Below are 19607 nucleotides of genomic sequence, written 5' to 3'. Positions count from 1 at the left end.
ATTGATCCGAATCAGTAAAATTGCACAGTGAATCAACTAATGTCGTTTTCGTTTTTGCGGTGTAGCTTCCCCGCGGACTACACTTTGTCCTATCACTGTTTTTTTTACATTTTCCGGACAGTCCACGCAAGAAACAGAGTGCAGTTTTGAAGAATCGGTTTGCTTTGATAATCGTTCTTCGCGTGTCAAATATCAGGTTGAATTTTATTTATTTTATTTTGTTATTTTGTCATTTTTCAGTAAATTGGCAAATTTTTCGTACAGTAGCACAAATGCGATAGAAGACAATGGCGATAATGACCAAAACAAAAGTGACAGTTACCTCTGGTATTACGCTCACCATTGCAACTGCTTGGAGTGTTTTTTTTTTTCAGCTGCAAAGCGTAGTCCGGGACGGGATAGTCCTGCCGTAAACACGAATTCGACATAAATAGGGCTGGGAGTGACCGACCATTCTAATTGTACAAGTTTTAGTAATTCAATATGTACTTTGAATGGTCAATAACAACGCCGACCACGTCCTTGCAATCAGGTTGGAAGAGGGAAGGGATGTTAACGTGACCTTTGCTATTTGGAGACCGTTAACACGGCATCTTCGCAAAGGCCACAGGAAGAAGGTTAGTAGGGAAGGGTAGGTTGGACCGGGATTCACTTTGATAAGTGATGCGATCATACACACTCAATCAGATAATAAAAGTTCGGTAATTATTATTACAATTTCGATCGGTAAGTTTGAGAAAATACAGAGTAGTTTATAAAATTGATATAACTTTACATATTTTCTGTAGTAACAAATAATTTTACTGAATACAGCTATACTTTCTACTGAACTGTTCGGTAAATTGAACTTTTACCGAATATTGGTAAAAAACTTCCGTACCAACTATAGCGCAGTCAAATTTTCTCTATTCGTTGTTCTCCTTCTGGTTGTCAAGTCACATTCTCGGTTCGTTTGAACATTGGAGTTCCTGCGTAAGAAAAAAATTGAGGACGTTTTCCAACAATTTCAGCAAGAAGATGATCGCATAGAACAAATTTTTCGTAAGTATATGATGATAGAATTTGTGAATATTTTAGGCATCAAACCATCACAATTTTTGCTTCTACTCCCGAGCATTTGTTGCATGCTACGTAAATAGTTTACACCGCCATGTTAGTGGACACATCCGGAAGATCCTCGACTTTGAAACTATGAGCACAACTGGCATGAAGTTCATTCACAGTCCACAGCAGTGAAAAACGTTTGATTTTCACTCAAGCAAATTCAGTGCGGCGAACGACGATTTTTGATTTTTTTTTTAGTTTTCAATAGTTAAAATTTTTAATAACATTTGAATAAAAATAATAATATAAATTTCCCACATATTTCTGGTTTTCTTAAATAATTAAAAGTAAACAAAAAACAAAATTCACAGATCTTTCGGTACTGTCTTACACAACTTACAGATTTGATCGGTGGTTTTGGCAACTAATTGCATTCGTCGTTTTCACAAATTAGGTCGGTAATAATGACAGAAAGCAACAACAATTTGATTACTGATCGGTCGGTAGTGGTTTATATTACCGAACGTTTTACCGCAGACAGACGTCCAAGCTGAGTTCCAAACTTGTGTAAATTTTTTTGTAGTAGCGATCCGTAACCAGATAGCGCTACCAGTAACGCCAGCAGCGTTGCCAACCCTCCTGTTTTTCCTGGATATCTCCAGTTTTTTTGAAGCTCGTCAGCGAAACAGCTGAAGGTTGAATATTTCCAGTTTTTTGAAAATTGTTCCAGTTTTATCCAGTTTTCTGTACATCACCACATTTTTTTAACTCATTCCCATTATATGTATGGTCTTTTCAGTATTTTGTGCATTCATGCGCCTCGGTTATAAGATTTTATTCGAAATCTACTCAATTTCATGTACGCCAGTAACTATAATCTCCATGTGTAAACAATTTTCTTTCAGACTTTTTGGTTACATGCAATAATACGGTGCAGCATTTGAACCGAAATCAAATAAATGTATGTAAAAGCTTCATATTTATATATCCAGTTTTCTCCAGTTTTTTTATTTTGAATTCTTCCAGCTTTTTATAAAAAAAGGTTGGCATCGCTGACCGCCAGCCTCGTGCACCAGCGAAAAAAAATGTATTGTAGCGATAAGGTCACCAGGCGGCGCTAGTGTACAAGTGATTTATAAGGCAATTTACTTTGAAAATTTACACGGAAATTTTGATCAATGTTGTTCTTGCTTGGACGTCTGTCTGTGGTTTTACCTAGCGCTCAGCTGTTGAAAAGTCGGTGAAAAAACGAATTCGGTGATTAAATGTAAGTGTGTATGGTTTGTATCCGTCTCTATTGAACAATTGTCGGTTTATTCCCCGTTCAGACGGCTGATTAGAGATGCACACTTAGCTTATTAAAATTTGGTATTGGTTTAAACTTACAGACGTTAATAATGCTTCAGGGGCCACGCACGAGTTATTTATTTTACTTGAGCACAAAATTGTTCAGTTTTTTTATTCAAGACCGATTCAAACTAAAAGACAACGGTATGCTGTAGGGGACACGCCCAGTAAGTGGTATATTTCAGTGAACTGCAAAATACTATACTACACGGTGTGGATTTGATTTATACCGACACACCTCATAGTGGTCTTTTTTATATCGAAAACTTGAGGAGCCACTCACAAATTTGTGGGGTTACAATATCACAATATATAGTTTTATCACATAACTCACCTAAAATTTTACGCAAGAACCATTCTGCAAGAAACGTATAAATCTAAGTATAAGTTCAAATTCAGCAGTAGTACTACTACAGTCCCTGTACTCAGGCCCGGATTAAGAGTTGTGAGGGCCCAGATGCCAAGTAATATGTCGAGGCCCCTTTTCAGTTGTCAAAATTTCAATTAGAGAACATTTCATACAAAAATAAAAGATAAGGAAAGGTTATAGAAGGCTAGGGGCTAGACTACTTTATATTTAAGAGAAATATTTCGGTAATATTATACGTTATTGGTGAATATATTTTGATATTTATCGTCGCTATTGGCAAGTGTACACATTCATTATCAAAGCCAAAAACCGTCAGTAATGCCGCTAGCGTTGACATAAGCAAGCGTGCACACCCATTAGCAAAGACATTAACCGTTTTACGAAAATAAGTTAGTAGGCAATAAGCTTACATGGTGGCGCATGAATGTAACGTTTCCAATAAGGACGAAGATTTTTGAGGATTTTTCTTCGGTGTACAGACGAGTGCAGCGCTAAATATTTAATATCAACTGTTTCTTCCCAATAAATGGTCTTGCTGCAACTCATGAGTTGTTATGAGTTTCGATAAAAATAATCGCCCAGTTTCCTGAAATAGGCTTCGCGGGAGCAGATCAGAACTACGAAGGTGCTGATATTTGTTTGGTTTTTGCATGCGAATAAGAAAAGAGGAAATATTTTTGCTTGTCATCACACACTTTTTGACAATCGCATATGAGAGTTCGCGTAGGAGCAAGCAGCCTTTCAAATCTCTTTCAACTTCGTAATCGCGAATGAAGCAACCTTCATTTAATTTATTTCATAATTGGGTTGTATAGCTATTCACAGATTTCTGATTTTAGTATATCAGCTAGAAGAGTGTAATTTTCTGAACAAAACATGATTTTTCAAAACTGTATGTCATTGTCCTTCGATTTTTCAATGCAGGATAAAAATCGCTCCTAATCGCTACAATGACAGTTGGCACATGGGCGAACTGTCATTGTAGCGATTCTGAGCAGTTTTAATTCATGATTTTGAAAATTAAAGGACAAAGATAGAAAATTTTTGAAAATCACGTTTTGCTTAGCAAATGCTGGGGTGGCATTGCGCATTTCGTTTCGACTGATTTCTGTTCGTTTCGACCACATTTGACATTGCCGATTTCGATTCGAGCTCGGAACGAGTAGATGGCGTATTATTGCAGTTGATCTTCGAGCAAAACTGGCATTACGTAATGGTTTGATCGAGCATTTTTTAGCTCGAAAGTGATAAAAAATGGTCGATAGGTTGAAGACATTCGTTTGTACCTAAGTTTGTTGACTAAAACATAAATAATTTCACTAAACATTTGTAGAGCGGAAAAAACATTAATTTGGTAGGGTGCACTAGCGAGGAGATTCAAAGTAGGGGCTAACTTTAACGGAGCAGGAATTGTACTAGTGCAGTTTGGAGGAAAATATTGTACTTAAAATAGGTTTGAGTGCTCCCCGCCTTATCTTGAAACGTTGACGAAACCATGGAAAAAAATTCTTTTGCATCAGAAAATAACTAACTTTGTTTCATTTTAATGTAAGCCAAATACTCATATCTTATTGTTTACGTCTTTGTATATTCCTTTAACCATTTTCGTCACTAGAAGAATCGTAGAAAAACATTCAAAGATTAATATTTTGCTTTAAGGACACATCTTATTATAAACGTGAAAAATACCAATCTCTAGGGGCAAGACACTTTTGATATATGGTGGAATATTTCCAATATTAGCTATTACAAAGTATTTATTGTTGCATTATTAAGCGTCAGTGTGATGTCAATGTGTCGGATAAACGATAAATATCAAAATTTATCAGCCGATATCGTAAAATATTACCGAAATATTTTTCATGAAAACAAAGTTGTCAAGCCCCTAGACAAATCTGACATTTATTTTCGAGTCAATGTTTGCTCGAAATAGACTGCAATAAAATTGGGGTGTCGAAAATAATACGCAATACCAACGCCACCTCGAAACGAGTTTGATTTCTCTCGATTCGAGTTACTCGAAGCGAAATGCGCAATGTCACCCCTGCTCTTTCGGATGATATAAATACTAATATAGCTAAACAACCCAATTCATGCATGTATAATACTTTTTTTACTGGTTATCGGTTCGTTTTCCAGGACGTTCCCGTTACTCTTCTTTCGTGATGAAAAATTCGAAAGAAGAGTGTATATGAAATGTATACAAAAAAAAAAGTAAAATGTCACGATCGCTTGAACGGGTTGGGTTTTTACCGTGTTTGTGAATTTTTATTCCGTGAATTCTGCAATAATAACCGAAGTAAATTGAATTAAAAACAGTTAGTCAATGAAATAGTACTACAAAAAGTTGAGTGTTTATAAAATCGACTAATTTTTGATTGGTTCGAAGCCGTAAATTGTCTTAAAAATGTCAACGAAAGCTAGCGAAGAGGAGTCGCATCATGACGAGAGTGACATTACCGATGAGTTTATTGATGATGTTTGTGTTATGGCTGCCGTCGTCTATATGCAATTATTGATTGAGTGTTTCTGTTTCTTCTATGTTGTGTAGGATGGCGATAAAACTGGATATTTTCCGGGCAAAACAATCACTCTACAAATGCTACTGGGGTCAAATATTCTTCAGCCAGGAAAGGCAGCTATGAGCATTGAATATTTGGTGAGATTGTGCTCACTTATATTTTTTGACTTTGAAATTCGAACAACTTTTATGTCTGCTTGAAGGGCCAAAAATTTATCGGTGACCTGCTTCCTGACGGAAAGATAAAATCGCACGAAACTGAAACCATTTTCTGCTCGCCAAGTGCGTGGGCAATTTATTGCAAACGTATTATTAATCCTGACAAAAAATCCGGATGTGGCTGGGCTTCGGTCAAGTACAAAGGTCGTAAGTTAGATGCTTATAAAGCAGCTTATCATAGAAAACAGTTACTGAAGGAGAAAGATCATAAAGACGACATAGGACCTAATGAAGGTTTGAGCGATAATCTATTTAGTAAAATTTAAATAATAGTTCGTTTTATTTATTCAGATATAATCGAAGAGATTGAGGAAGACAAATCAGTAATGGAACCTCCACCTGTGCGTCGAAATATAGTTCAGCACAACACAGTCAGCAACAGAAATATTCTTCAGTATGTTTTCTCGATACCTACTCAATGAAATTCGTAATAATACTTACAATTATTTCCATATTTCTAGTGACGCGAATACGTTGATTGAATCAATTCCGTTTACATCAATCGGTAAAATGCAGCCATTTCTGGTATCCGTTAGCACTTCGACAGTTCTATTGATGGACTTTCATTGTCATCTAACTAATAACGAAGTCTGTGGTTATCTTGGTGGAACGTGGGATATTAACGCACACAACTTGTCCATCACTCATGCATTCCCATGTCGCAACTCGCGTTTTGATAGGGATAAGGCCGCAATGTGTGAACTGCAAATTCAAAAACTTATGGTCAAGAAAAATCTTCATTTGGTCGGTTGGTATCACTCACATCCAAGGTTCCCAGTACAACCGACATTACGAGATTGTGATGCTCAGCTTGAGTACCAAATTAAAATGAGAGGACCAACCGAGGCGTCCTACACTCCATGCGTGGGATTCATTTGCTGTGAGTAGTGATTCCATTCGTTTTTTTGCAATTCATATTTTGAAATCGCTTCAATGTTTTATTCAAAAGCCTTTTTTGTGAAATAAAATATTTAGCAAACATAAGAGAATTTACAGGCTCTATTTACATGTTCAGGTCTAACCTCACTTATTGTTTTTTTTCATTCTCAGCTCCATACAACGACGACAACCCAACAATGGAATCTAGCATTATGTCGTTTTGGGTTCTTCCGCCACCAGAAAATCGACCAGCCGAATATGGACGTCCGATGCTTATGACGTACAGCTTAGTACCAGATGAAACCCTTTCGGAAGACATTAAGGAGGAAATGATGCTAACTGTCGACTACTATAAACAGTTCAAACGAGAATTGATCAATTTCCAAACAACTTACAAGAATGAAATCACATATATCGAGAAATTGAAAAAGACTTTGGTATCTAAATTTCCTCTGGATTCAACAAATGGTCACTTTTGGAATTGGATCCGTGAATTGCTTGGATTAGATCACGAAGAAATTATGGTTGTTCCAGAGCCCCCTCCTCCACCAACTCTTCCCATAAACATACCCAAACTACCGGAACCGATTTCCGCACCAATGGTTGTGAATTTGACCAACGTTGACGACTCAAGTGTGACTATGGAAGCTAAAAACGATGAAGACTTTGACGGTGTCTCTGAAATGGGCGACTCGGATGTTATATCACTCAAAGATGATGATGCAAAGGCATCTTCATTGGCAATTCCGAGCTTACAAGCGCAATTGAAGCGACCATCTGGTTTGAACATGACTCCTTCCCCGTTGTCAAGTGCGTTGGTCGTATTACCGCCAAGTCTCAACCAGAACAACAGTGTTCAAGGCAGCAACAACAACAACGTCAATAATAATCACGGCGGGTCAATCACAACTAACACATCTCCACGAGACAGTCCTATCACAATCCCATCTAACTCAGCGAGCCCGGCAAAGTTTGAAATTCCAGTCCGAGCAAGCCCTTCACCGGCGAAATCGGACACTTCGTCTTGTCGTAGTCGTACTCGCAACTCGCCTGCTCCCAGTCCGGGGAAGTTATCCATTGGCGATATTCTTGGAACTGGCAGTCGTAACAGTCCAACTTTAAGCTCCCTAATCGGAAATATGGGTAGTAACGCTTCAAACATCCATGATCTGTACGCTGCAACATTCAACTCTCTAGGTGGTTCGATACCATCGAATTTACTCTCGCAAGACTACGCCTCTCTGTTTCAAAATACCAAACGCGACGAATACGGTCTTTCGGCTCTGAACGCCTTGGCGCAAGTAGCTGCTGCCTCAGGAATATCTAATTCACAAATCAACGAGACCCTCTTACATAGTCTAAACCGCAGCATTTCATCTAAATCCGGCCAAACATCGACCGTTACAACTGGATCGGCAACAATGACATCTAGCACGGCATCCGCATCTTCCTCGAATGCCGCCGCTGCTGCTAACTCTTCTGGATTACCTGCCATTCCTAACATGAAAGAATTTATGCAGCAACTGGAGAAGGGAAATCTCAGTTTACTAATGCAGTCGCAGTATGCTAATCCGCTTGCCGGAATGACTGGTCTTACCGGACAGGCCTCAGCTGGATCCGGTGCTATGGGAGGCATTGGCTCAGGTGGTACAACCGGTAAGTCATCAATGAATAAATTTGTTATACTGCTACGAAACATCAACTTTGTTTATTCCACAGGAACTAGTGGTAAATCTAGCCGCTCTTCAAGCAAATCTAGATCGAAATCTCAACAGCAGCAACAGTCCGTTCAGCAGCAGCTGCAGCAAGCTCAACAAAACCTACTGCAACAACAGCAACAGCAGCAGCATCAATCTCTGATGGACTATGCTGATTTCATGAGTAAAGCAGATCAAAACAAACTTGCGGATCTTATGAAGTCTCCTGAATACTCACAAATGTTGCTACAGCAGGCACAAGCTCTAGGAAGTCTTGGAAGTGAAATATCTATTATCAAGAAGCCATCATCAAAGGGAACCACCGGAGGATCAGCGAGTAGTAACATTAATAACAGTAGTAGCAACAGCAATAACAATAGCAACAATGCCACTAGTAATAGTAACAAGAAGGACTCAGCCAGCGATTTAATTTCAAAACTTCGTACTATTTTCTCCACCGATTCCTACTTGCCACCTATGCCGACAGCTGCAGATATAAATTTACTAGCTGAACAATCACAAAAGGTCCCAGAGATTCAGCAGATCCTTAATTCCGGTAATTTGGATGATATCCAGGTGTTGTTGAAAGCGCAATCTCTATCCAACAATACGTTAGATTTTGCTGCGTTCTTGCAAGGCACTTCCGGTATCGGATCTAATTCCGGAGCAGGAGAAGGTAGCAGCAAATCAAGTCGTAGTGCTGCTGCTAAGGAAGAACGTGAACGCGAAAAGGAGAGAGAACGAGAGCGTGAGCGGGAACGCGAACGAGAAAGGGAACGAGATGCAAATGCCGCCGCTGCGGCTGCAGCTGCTGCTGCTGCCGCTGCTATGAACCCCTATCTTTCGGCCAGCAATTTGTCGGCACTTTTCGAACCAGTACAGCGTGCATCGTCCGGTAAATCAAACAGCAAATCAGACAAGAACAAGAACTCAGCAATCGATCGTAACAGCAGCACCAATGCTGCATCTAATCCTGCAGAAATGTTAAATAGCCTTTTCACGTCTGCTGTTAGTGGTGCTGGAGCTGCTGATATGAATGCTCTGTTGTACGGACAGGGTAAAGTAGCCTCAGATCTGAGTATGCTTTTCGGTGCTGTGAGTTCAGCTCCAACGTCTTCCGCAAGCTCAAGTACAACATCAACCGCTGCTGCTGCAGCTGCTAAGCAAAGTCTCGATTATCTCTCAATGTTTCCAAATTTTTCGTCTGTCAAACTGCCAGAAATGTCGTCACTCTTTCAGTCGGATAAATTCGAAATCCCAGACCCACTCGCTAAGGCAACACTCGAAGCAAATAATATGTATCTCGCACCTTCCGCTTCTTTGTTGAAGTTGCAGCAAGAGGCATTTAACTCAATGATGATGAAGCCACCGAAATCATCATCTTCATCTACATCATCATCAAGCAAAATTGAAACTCCGCCTCCAATCGCTGCCTCTCCGGGTGCTCGATCTACACCAACTAAATCTGCTAGCCGCGACAGTCCTTCACTTGGACCGAAATACAACTTTAGTGCCGTCGATTTAGCTGTATCAAGTGTGCCACTAGCCGCATCATCACCACTGGGAGCTGCTGATTTATCTCGTAAAACACCCCTAACACCACCAGTGGACATGTCAACCCTAGCATCTACTCCGCCGACAGGATCATCCGGGGCATCTTCACAGATCCTCCCTCCGTATAAAAAGCGAATGGAATTTTCATCGATTGCTGATCTTGTCGCTGCCCCACCCAGCAAGATGCCAAAATTGTCATCTGACAATTTGGATCAGTAGAGTGTCGCAATGACTGTGAAGGTTAGTTACTACACGGCTGATTCGGCTTTCTAAACTGTTTGTGATCAGCAGTATATTTTAATTTTTTTTATATTAGGCATCTTAAAGATTAAACCCCTGCTATTCCAAAATTCTCGCATGGAGAAAATGCAAGATCTGGCAAGAGCCACCCCCCTCTCCCTAAAGCTACATTTTGCTTATTTTTCAAAATTTGGTTAACTAAAATCTGTTAGAATTTAGTACTGCATTTGACACAGTAATCATCCAAAACTTTCATTGATATTTGACATATAGCAATTATAACGGAAGTATTAAAAAATACAATATTGTATTGAGTGTGATCACAGTGCTCATCTTTCAATTGGTGAAAATATTGAGATTTATTATTTTTTCTGATTGAGTTAGATTAGAGCCTGATAGAGCCTTATTAGGTTAGATTAGAGCCAATGTTTTCCTAAAAGATCTTAATGCTTATATCGGGTACAGAAACTCACTACCAGAAGAGTGGAACTTATTTGGGCGCCAACCCCACCATCCTGAAAATAACGCAAACGAAGAGATGTATCCGATTTTCGACGACCGCTGAAGAAAAAGGCAAAACTACTTACGTCTTGTTAGATCTTCTACAAGCATTCGACTGCATAGGATTGGCCCGTAAACCAGATGTCCTCAGAGAGTTAGGAGTACCAACGTACCTCATAAGTAGAATTACATTATACTGCATGACGGAAAGAACAACGCTTCAATGGTCGGGACAAAGAACAGGGGATTACAGCAACGTGCGAGGCATAAACTAAGGGCCCATTGTCATCCAAACTATTTGTGTATCTACCGGAACAAGCGCTTTCGTAAGTGCAACAAGAAATGCAGGAGTTTTCATTGGGGCAAGCTGACCGATTCAGCCTTCCTTGTTTACGAGCCATGTCGATGATATAATTGCCATATTAACCCATCAGCTCCATTTTGACTCCTACTTTTCAAGCACTCGAGTTAGAACTAAACGCGAACAAAACGCATGTACTTATACGAGATCCATTGGTAACGGTATTGAACCTGAAACTTGCGGTCTAAAAAACCTAAAGGTAGTCACAAAAGAGAAGTATTTAGGAATATACCTCACCAATGCTCTGAATCGAAAGAAAGCAGTTGCGGAATTCATCGTGAAGGCTTTCAGGGTATACAGAAGTGTACTAAGCTTCGTGAAAAGCTTAAAAGTCCCATGTAGAACGACGAGAAAAATTTACCACACGGTCATAGCTACAATCGTAAGGCCTGTATTCCTTGTGTAACTTTTTTGTACGTGGGTGAAAATTAATAAAAAGCTAGGTATAACTAGTTTGGAGTGTATTATTTACATGTGAAAATTTTCATAACAATCGGTTCAGTAGTTACTGAGATGTCATCGAAACAAGATGAAAATCGCCAAAGAATTTTGCGCGCTGTGATGGAAAATCCGATTGCGACCATGAGATGGATCGAAAGACAACTGGCAATCACCCATACAACTGTGTATCGGGTGGTAAAATCGTCCCAGACGACCGAGCGGCGGGCTGGAAATGAACAAAAATTGAAGACAGCTGACCCTCTGGGAGCCGGAAGGTGTTGGATTATTTCAAGCGTAATCCAAACCTGTCGATTCCCGATGCTCTGGAGGCAAAGTATTTCGCTTGGTTCGTTCAGCAAACCGTAAAACGAGCTGGGCTTCATGTATTCAAGGTCCGGAAGGCACCGAACCGGGGCGATCAACAAAACATGGCGGCCAAATCCCGCGCATGGAAGCTGTATCGAGAGTGGTTAACGATACTGATGTGTGTAGTTATGGATGACGAAACCTACATCAAGGCAGACGCAAAGCCGATACCGGAGCTGGAGTTCTACGTTGCCAAATCACGGTTTGATGTTCCGGAAGACATAAGAAAGAAGAATGTGGACAAACTGGCCAAAAAACACTTGCTCTGGCAGGTCATATACCAATGCGGAAACTGAGTAGACCGTACATCACAACGCTGCCATGCTATAACATTATGACGTACATCCATTTGATCAGTTTATCAATACGGCCCAAAAACGAACGGGTTACTTGCCACTTTTGTGACTTGAAATGGTGCATACGTCATTTTGTTTTCTTGATTTTATGTAAGGTACGGATAAGTTACAACTAATGTCGTTTTCGTTTTTGCGGTGTAGCTACCCCGCGGACTACACTTTGTCCTATCACTGTTTTTTTTACATTTTTCGGACTATCCCGGACTATCCTTTTTCTGTCCCGGACAGTCCGCGCAAGAAACAGAGTGCAGTTTTGAATGGCACCAACACATTCACACGTATGTGTCAAAATCAAAAAAAAAAATGTGTCAAAATCGGTTTGCTTTGATTATCGTCTTTCGCGTGTCGAACATCAGGTTGAATTTTATTTATTTTATTTTGTAATTTTTCAGTAAATTGGCAAACTTTTCGTACAGTAGCACAAACGCGATAAAAGACAATGGCGATAATGACCAAAACAAAAGTGACAGCTGCCTCTGGTATTACGCACACCATTGCAACTGCTCGGAAAGTGTTTTTTTTTTTCAGCTGCAAAGCGTAGTCCGGGACGGGATAGTCCTGCCGTAAAAATGAATTCGACATAAAAGAAAGATACCAAAAGATGGGTCTTCGAATAACGAGCAAATTGGCATAAGAACCCCATATTTGAAAAAATGGCGCTTACATCAGTCTACGAGATTACGGCAGAACGGGTACCATCAACAGCAAAATTTTCCGCAACGAGTGCCTCCAGAAGCGTCTGTTGTCCTTCCTGTGGTCCCGCGGAGACGGGACATTATTTTGGCCGGACCTGGCATCATGCTATTGCGCGCGATCGACGTTGGACTAGTACAGAGACAATAACGTTGTTTTTGTACCAAAAACCGCCAACCCCCAGAGATTTGACCAATGAAAAGATTTTGGGTCATAATGAAGGCCAAAGCCCGAAAATCGTCCAAGGTGTTTAAGAACGAGTTGGAGTTAAAGAAAGAATGGATGAAACTGACCAAAAAGGATGGCTCCACCATTGCACACAATGTAATGAGGGATCTTAAGGGAAAGGTGCGGGTTTTTCTAGCGATGGAAAGTAAATTGAATAAAGTAATTATGCTGAAACATAATCCATATGTATAAGTTCATTCCCAGAAAGTTTCAAGAAAATCCTAAAAAAAGACCTAAAATAAATTTTTGGCGAACACTTCTGTCTGGTACTTTTTTTTCGTGTACAGAACTTAACTTAGCGGAAAGCACGGGCTTACACTTAGCAACGACAATGACAAATAGCTAACGAGTTCACCGTTTCACATAGGATAATAATTAGGCCAATTTCAGTCGCTTGAATTTTTTGCCATTTTATTTGATCAAACTATGATTAAATCTTTTGGAATTACATTTTTCAAAATCTGCATTTGCAAAAAGAAGCTCATATCGAATAAAAAACAGTAGTGATAATCAAGTATTTACTGCCAATAGAACATAGTTATTGTTTATTATCCTTATGCCGTCAGCCGGGGTGAGATTGTGCCATACAAACGCATTGTTTGTCAGCTATCACATGGCGATCACAAGACCAATCTTACATGAATGAGTTTCCTCTAGTACTTGACCAAAAAAAAAACTAGTCCTCTGATCTGAAAGAGATGGCTGAGATGGCTCATAATTATTCTGTTGTAGTAATACTTAGACAGTCGAAAAGGACATGAATAAAATATCAAAATACTGTCCACTTGGAATACTTGATACATTTCCCAATACGGGTCAAAAACCAGAGATTACCTAACAGATCTGGAGACGGCCAGGCCCAGAAAGTGGACGATGTGTTGCCTAATCACAGACGTTAATTTCGGATAAGATAATGGGTGATCGTTACGAGTAAAATGTGTTTAGAATAATTATTCTATGCAAAAGTTCGTTATTGCGTTCTTCGAGAAGCTCGTCTGGAGTCGTCACTGTCAAGAATAATGTTCTTTTAGGAAGGTAACGGAAACTTGGCTAGTGACAGCTGAGTCATGAACCTTCAAGTAGTCGACTCAGTCGAGCAACTCGGCCAAAATTCATTTGATTCGCCTACTGTCGTACCGAAATTTATCAGTCGAGTAAAGTATTTTTTGATTCCTTCTTATAAAAGAATTGTATACATGTCGTTCAAAAAAATGACTCGAGTTCGACCAGATCGGTACATATGTATTTGTATGTGTAACGTCGTTTTCCGACAACCACTGGACCGATTTGGGTAAATCCAACGGCAGATCTCTGGTCCCGAATGATCCTTCCTTCAAAAAAGTTTTTTGCTTCCAACTCTACTTCTTTATTAGAGTAGAACCGCTTGCCAGAGAGCCACATTTTCAACCGAAAAACAAGAAATAGTCTCTTGGGGCTAAATCGGGGCTTAGGGCGCGAATACGATCGCGAATATTCATCGATCGTATCGCGAGCCAAAGTGCGGAAGTGTTGTCAACGATAAACATTTTTTAAAAATCCCGTTTTGCCTAGAAAACACAGCTTTTTCAAATGATTTATAAAAATTGGTATAGCTTTACGACCCAATTGGGCCAACAATATTTGTCGTGAAACAGAATGTCTTCTCATTGCCAACGCCTTCCCCCACTGTTGCTCATAAACAGCGTCCCACCATGCTGCTGCTGGAAATCCGTTCCATCAGCTATAGAAGGGGTTTTTTGCTTTTTCTGCTGCCCATCCGTTTCGGGTTCCATCGTCGAAGTTTGGTCCAGAACATCTCCTTTTATAGCAGCAGATAGTTAATGCACTATTGAAATAATATTATTTCCCATCTGAAAGAACAACTGCTGACTGTATTATGTTAGAGAAGTATTATGTTAGAGTTTATAGAATATTATTTTCCAATTAAATAATATGCTAATGTAGACTTTCTTGGAAGAATATGTTCTGCTATAGACGACATTCTTTTCCTGTATAAAGAAGAAACTCATTTTTGTTATTTGCTTTATTTATTATTCATATCTCCCACAACATTGTTTATTGAATGTTTGATCATGCTCGAAATATTTGAAGAATAGTAAAGTTTGTGGTACAAAAAATGGACAAATATTGCCGGAGAGTTTCTGGCAGCACGGCCATTGGTAGGCGCGTTAAAAATTACACCGTTATATTCGCGTAATTCGAGTGTATTCTGCTGGATTTATGGAAAAAGAGTCTGCAGTTTAAATTGACATAATAGTTCAAGTTTGTATTGTGTGAAGTTGGCATGAAAAAAGAACGACATCATGTGAAAATCGACCGGCAAAATGTGTTTTGTTTTTCTGTTTTTTTTTGTAAGCCAACATCAAAGATGACTAGAACAAGATACCTGACTCTTGCAGAATTCCTCGGACATGATTGTCGCTGCGCGTGAGCAAAAGTCGAACTAATTTATACACTGTTAATATGATGTATACTTAACGTCAAAATCAACTGACGACAAGGCCAAGACATGACTGCTGAAAGGTGAAACAATTTTTTTAGTCGACTTCAGACGACTGTTCCGTGCTGCCATCCGAAAAATGATATTTAATAATGTGTACGAATGTTTAGTTCTCAAACATAAAACTTTCCGAAAAAATTAAGAATTTTCGACGCATCATTTAAAATAAAGCGTACCATCAGAACTTCCTGATAACCGCAATGAGCACGCTTTACAGCCAAGTTTTCCACTCTTGCCGAGGTTAATAAAGCAAAAATCGGGTGCCCCGGTGAACCTGACCATACGCACAAAGGTTCTGAAACCTTGTTTGCGACATATCGAACTTTAAGTTTTGGTAGAATGGGACCTGAAAATAAATATAACCCCTCAATATAAATCCCCACTCTGACAGTCAATTTTACACTTTGCTTGTGCAAAAAGTATGACAATAGCATTAAGTGCAAAAAATGACAATTTAATTAATCTGAATGTTATCTTCAAGCGTCGAGCTGACCAAACTGCTATACCTTTTAAATATACAATCTTGATCAGCTCAACGATCGGTGACGCACTATGCACGATAAATCGGTTTTGCTCATAGTGACAATTTTATGAGAATTTAAGTCATCAGATGGCAGCACTAACCGTCGGAAGTCGGTCGTGTTCAAAACAACTAGCTGGCATCTCTATTTTATTTGCTTCGCTCCGTTAGGAGCTAACATCACTGCGGATCCGCAATTTGCGGGCCCCATTGACAGATGCTATGTTATGCGTATGAAAAGTGGCGGTGATATGCTATCTCGTTTACACACACGCTGAGATGATAGTCCTCGAAACATGGCGGGATGCCAGCTAGCTGGTTCAAAATGTATGAAAAATTCGGAAGTCCGACTTCCGAACCTTAATTTAGTGCTGGCGCCACAATATTGTTTCATATAACTAGCGCCAGTTAGAAAAAAATGATTCGATATGAAAGCGCTAGAAAGATAATTCTAATTGGAATTTTTTTTTGCTGCAACACCTGCATAGAGTCTATAGCCATAGACATTCGCTTCTCTGCTTTAGTGATGGGAAATATCGCCCAAAACAAACATCGATAACAATCGATTATTTCGGGGCTTTTATCGATATTATCGATAAATATCGATAATTTGACAGTTAACGTTTGCGGTAAAAAAAAAAAATTCAGATGGTGATGAAAAAAACTATTTCAGATGGTGATGAAAAAAAACAAGGACAGATAATTGAGTTGGATAAATTTCCCATGAAAGGTTATCATGTTAGCTTCCTCGCAAAAAATTTTACGTCCTTGCGTGCGGCCTTCCGGCAGTTAACCGGAACATTCGCAATGGCGGACGAAAACATGCGTGTAGCCATGTTTTTGAAATCTTTCTTTGTTTTTTTTTCATTAATTCCTCCTCCGTTTTCGCGACAAAATTGTTGGAATAGACCTTGCGCTTCAAGTTTGCCCAGAAATTCTCGATGGGAAGCAGGTGGGGGACATTGGGCGGATTCGCCGACTTCGGCGATACTTCGATATTCAGCCGACTTCGATATTCAGCCGCTCCATCTCCTCCGTGCGTCATTGCCTGCAGCTCTGAGACCAGTGGATGGGACTGCCGCTTCCTGCATGTATGTCCATGTTCTCCAGATACTTTTTCACTGTTTTAGAGCATGCACCAACCTCTTGGCCAAGTGCACACAGCGATTTAGCCACTTTTCCCTCGGTATTCCTCTTCAGCATCCTTTGAAGCTTCTTGTCGCTCAGGGTCGTTGGCCGTCCGAAATCGGGCTTTCTTTCGATGCTCTGATCGTTGACCAATAGTGTCAAAATGTTGTAGATGCCAGAACCGGCATACCCGGTGTCCACAAAGTGCCGCACGATGTTCGTTTTTGACGCGGCGGGGTACCGTTCTTTGAACGCGCACACTTTTGAACAGAGTAGCTTCACTTTTTTCGCCATCACAGTTAGAGTTTGACTGATAAAGCTGTCAAATTTTTTTATGCTAACTCATGGGTTACTATGATTGATGATTCATGAGTAGTTTCGTCAGTGCGATTAAAGGTAAACCTATGAAAAATCGGCAATTTTTGTCCATTGTTTTTACCGCAAACGTTATTCGACAAATGCAATTTTGCTATATAAATTTGTTAAAAACAGAGACAGTGATGGCCCAAACAGAATGGATACGTTTGCGTTGCGTTGACGTCAATTTGACAGTAAATGTATGAGCTAACTGTCAAATTGCCGCAAACGCAGCCAATTTAAGGCCTTGAATGACAAATCTTACGATACTGCGAATGAAAATTCAAACAACCGGACGAGTTAAACAGTTTGTTTTGGAGAGTCTTCGGGTTTTACGCCTGGAGTGCTTTCTACGGAGTAGTTTCAAGCCGAAGTTCATTCTGAAGGTTGTATAATAAGGGAAATAATTGAAGCAGGCAAAATTCTGTCAATCTTTAAATGGCCAAAACTTCACGAAAAATGAATCAATTCTGCCAAAACAGGTTTCATTTTACTGGAAAACTGTCCTAGTTTCCTAGTATTACTTGAGAACTGGACGTGACCAAGGGTCACTGGAAATGTTTCGGATTTCCGGAGTGTGTGCCAAAGTTTACATTTTTGCAACGCGTAGAACTTCTTCTGACATTCTGTTTCACTTGGGTTTATATGTTGTCAATAAATCAGAATTTATTTCGGGTTTATTGGTAGCCAAAGATTGAAAATTCGCCAAGGAATCATTGAGGTATGCATTTATTAAGTATGGGTGTTGATTTTGGCGGTTTTTCCCTGTTGCGTACTAATTTTCTTTGAGCTTGCAGCATTCTAGCAGAATTCAATCGAACATTGTGGGTGTGTAGGTCTTATTAAACCAAGCAACTTTACAAACTTGCGTTTGAAAATTTATCTGGATTAACATTTAAAAAGATCAGATTATTTTCACGCGGATTTTCTCTAAAAGGTTATTTATGCAGATTTTCAAATTATCGTGGTTTTTTACGCGAATTTTTGAATTAAAGCGGTTTATCAAGCGGATTTCTGAATTAATATGGTTTTTTCACGAGGCATGTACCCCCCGCGTAAGAAAATCTAACTGTATTTGAACCTTTTTCTTATGAATCAATATATCTTAGTAAAAATTATCTGAACTTTCCTTCAAAAATATAAAAAATGAGTTTAAGATCCTACTCCGAGATCCTACTTTCACGAGGCATGTACCCCCCGCGTAAGAAAATCTAACTGTATTTGAACCTTTTTCTTATGAATCAATATATCTTAGTAAAAATTATCTGAACTCCGACAAAAATATAATTTTAAAAACAAAAAATGTTTTTAGAAAATATCGGTGATCTCAGATATTTTTCAATGAAGTATTTTAGATAGACAATTTAGTTGCCTAAAACGTTCTATCTGTTGCAAAAATGTACACTTTGACACACTCTTGAAATCCGAAACATTTTCGGTGTAGGTTGGTCACACCAAGTTCCCAAGTAATACTAGTATAATACTGTTTTCCAGTGAAATGAATCCGGTTATCAAAATTGATTCATTTTTCGTAAAGTTCTGGCCATTTAAAGTTCGAGAGAATTTTTTTATCTCAATTATTTTGTCTACCCCTGTATAAATCAGGATATTTTTTTTGGCGCAACAATTTCGTTGATTTGGATTTTTAGTGGGTTTGTTGGGTGACAGATACTTTAAACTTAAACGATTCCAAGTTAAACTAAACAATTACCAGAGAAATACCAATTGACTGCCGCTATGCATGTCCATCATATTATAAGAGTTAGCAAGCCAAAGAAAATGAATTTTATTACAATTTCGTATCATTGCTTTTTATGAGATGGTGCAAAAAGTTTGGATATTTTTTTAAACTTCTCCAGCACTAAGTTGTCGAATTCATCTGTTCTCAGGAAGCTAAAAACTATAAATACCTTTTAAGTACCATTATTTCTCAGAAACTCAGTGACACCCGGGGCGAACCTTTACACCACCCCCAACAATGCTAAATCTTGTCGAATAGCAGCACCCAACAAATATTACCTAGCGACAAAAGCAACTCCTGGGGAAGGGTAGATGAGGTCTCCTTCTTTTGGGTCTCCTCCAGTAACCAGCCGCACTGACTTGTGCTCACCCTTATAATATCGATAATTATCGTTAACGTCAAAAAATTAACGATAATATCGATGCCCTGCATTTATCGATATTATCGATAAGTATCGATAAGTTTCCCATCACTACTCTGCTTTCGTTGCAATAGGAAGCAAACAAACATCGCTCCGTACAGACCTATCGTACGATTCAGAACA

General features: G+C 39.3%; 1 protein-coding gene across 2 annotated transcripts; it reads left to right on the top strand.

The window, feature by feature from the left end:
* The first annotated feature begins 4962 nt into the window (after positions 1–4962).
* On the top strand, positions 4963–11970 carry LOC129730873 (MPN domain-containing protein CG4751). Of its 2 annotated transcripts, XM_055690464.1 has the most exons (8): positions 4963–5240; positions 5313–5420; positions 5486–5735; positions 5793–5895; positions 5963–6381; positions 6552–8036; positions 8100–9871; positions 10337–11970. In XM_055690464.1, exons 1-7 carry the CDS (start codon positions 5169–5171, stop codon positions 9848–9850), a joined length of 4188 nt encoding a protein of 1395 aa, XP_055546439.1. In that variant the 5' UTR covers positions 4963–5168; the 3' UTR covers positions 9851–9871; positions 10337–11970. The 2 variants fall into 2 exon arrangements, with proteins under 2 accessions (XP_055546439.1, XP_055546438.1); XM_055690463.1 differs by lacking the exon at positions 10337–11970 and having other exon boundaries at positions 8100–10191.
* Positions 11971–19607: the final 7637 nt, after the last annotated feature.

The sequence above is a fragment of the Wyeomyia smithii genome, chromosome 3 (assembly GCF_029784165.1).
Source record: "Wyeomyia smithii strain HCP4-BCI-WySm-NY-G18 chromosome 3, ASM2978416v1, whole genome shotgun sequence".
Lineage (NCBI taxonomy): Eukaryota > Metazoa > Arthropoda > Insecta > Diptera > Culicidae > Wyeomyia > Wyeomyia smithii.
Note: the sequence above shows the minus strand (reverse complement) of the source record. Positions and strands in the feature narration are given on the sequence as shown.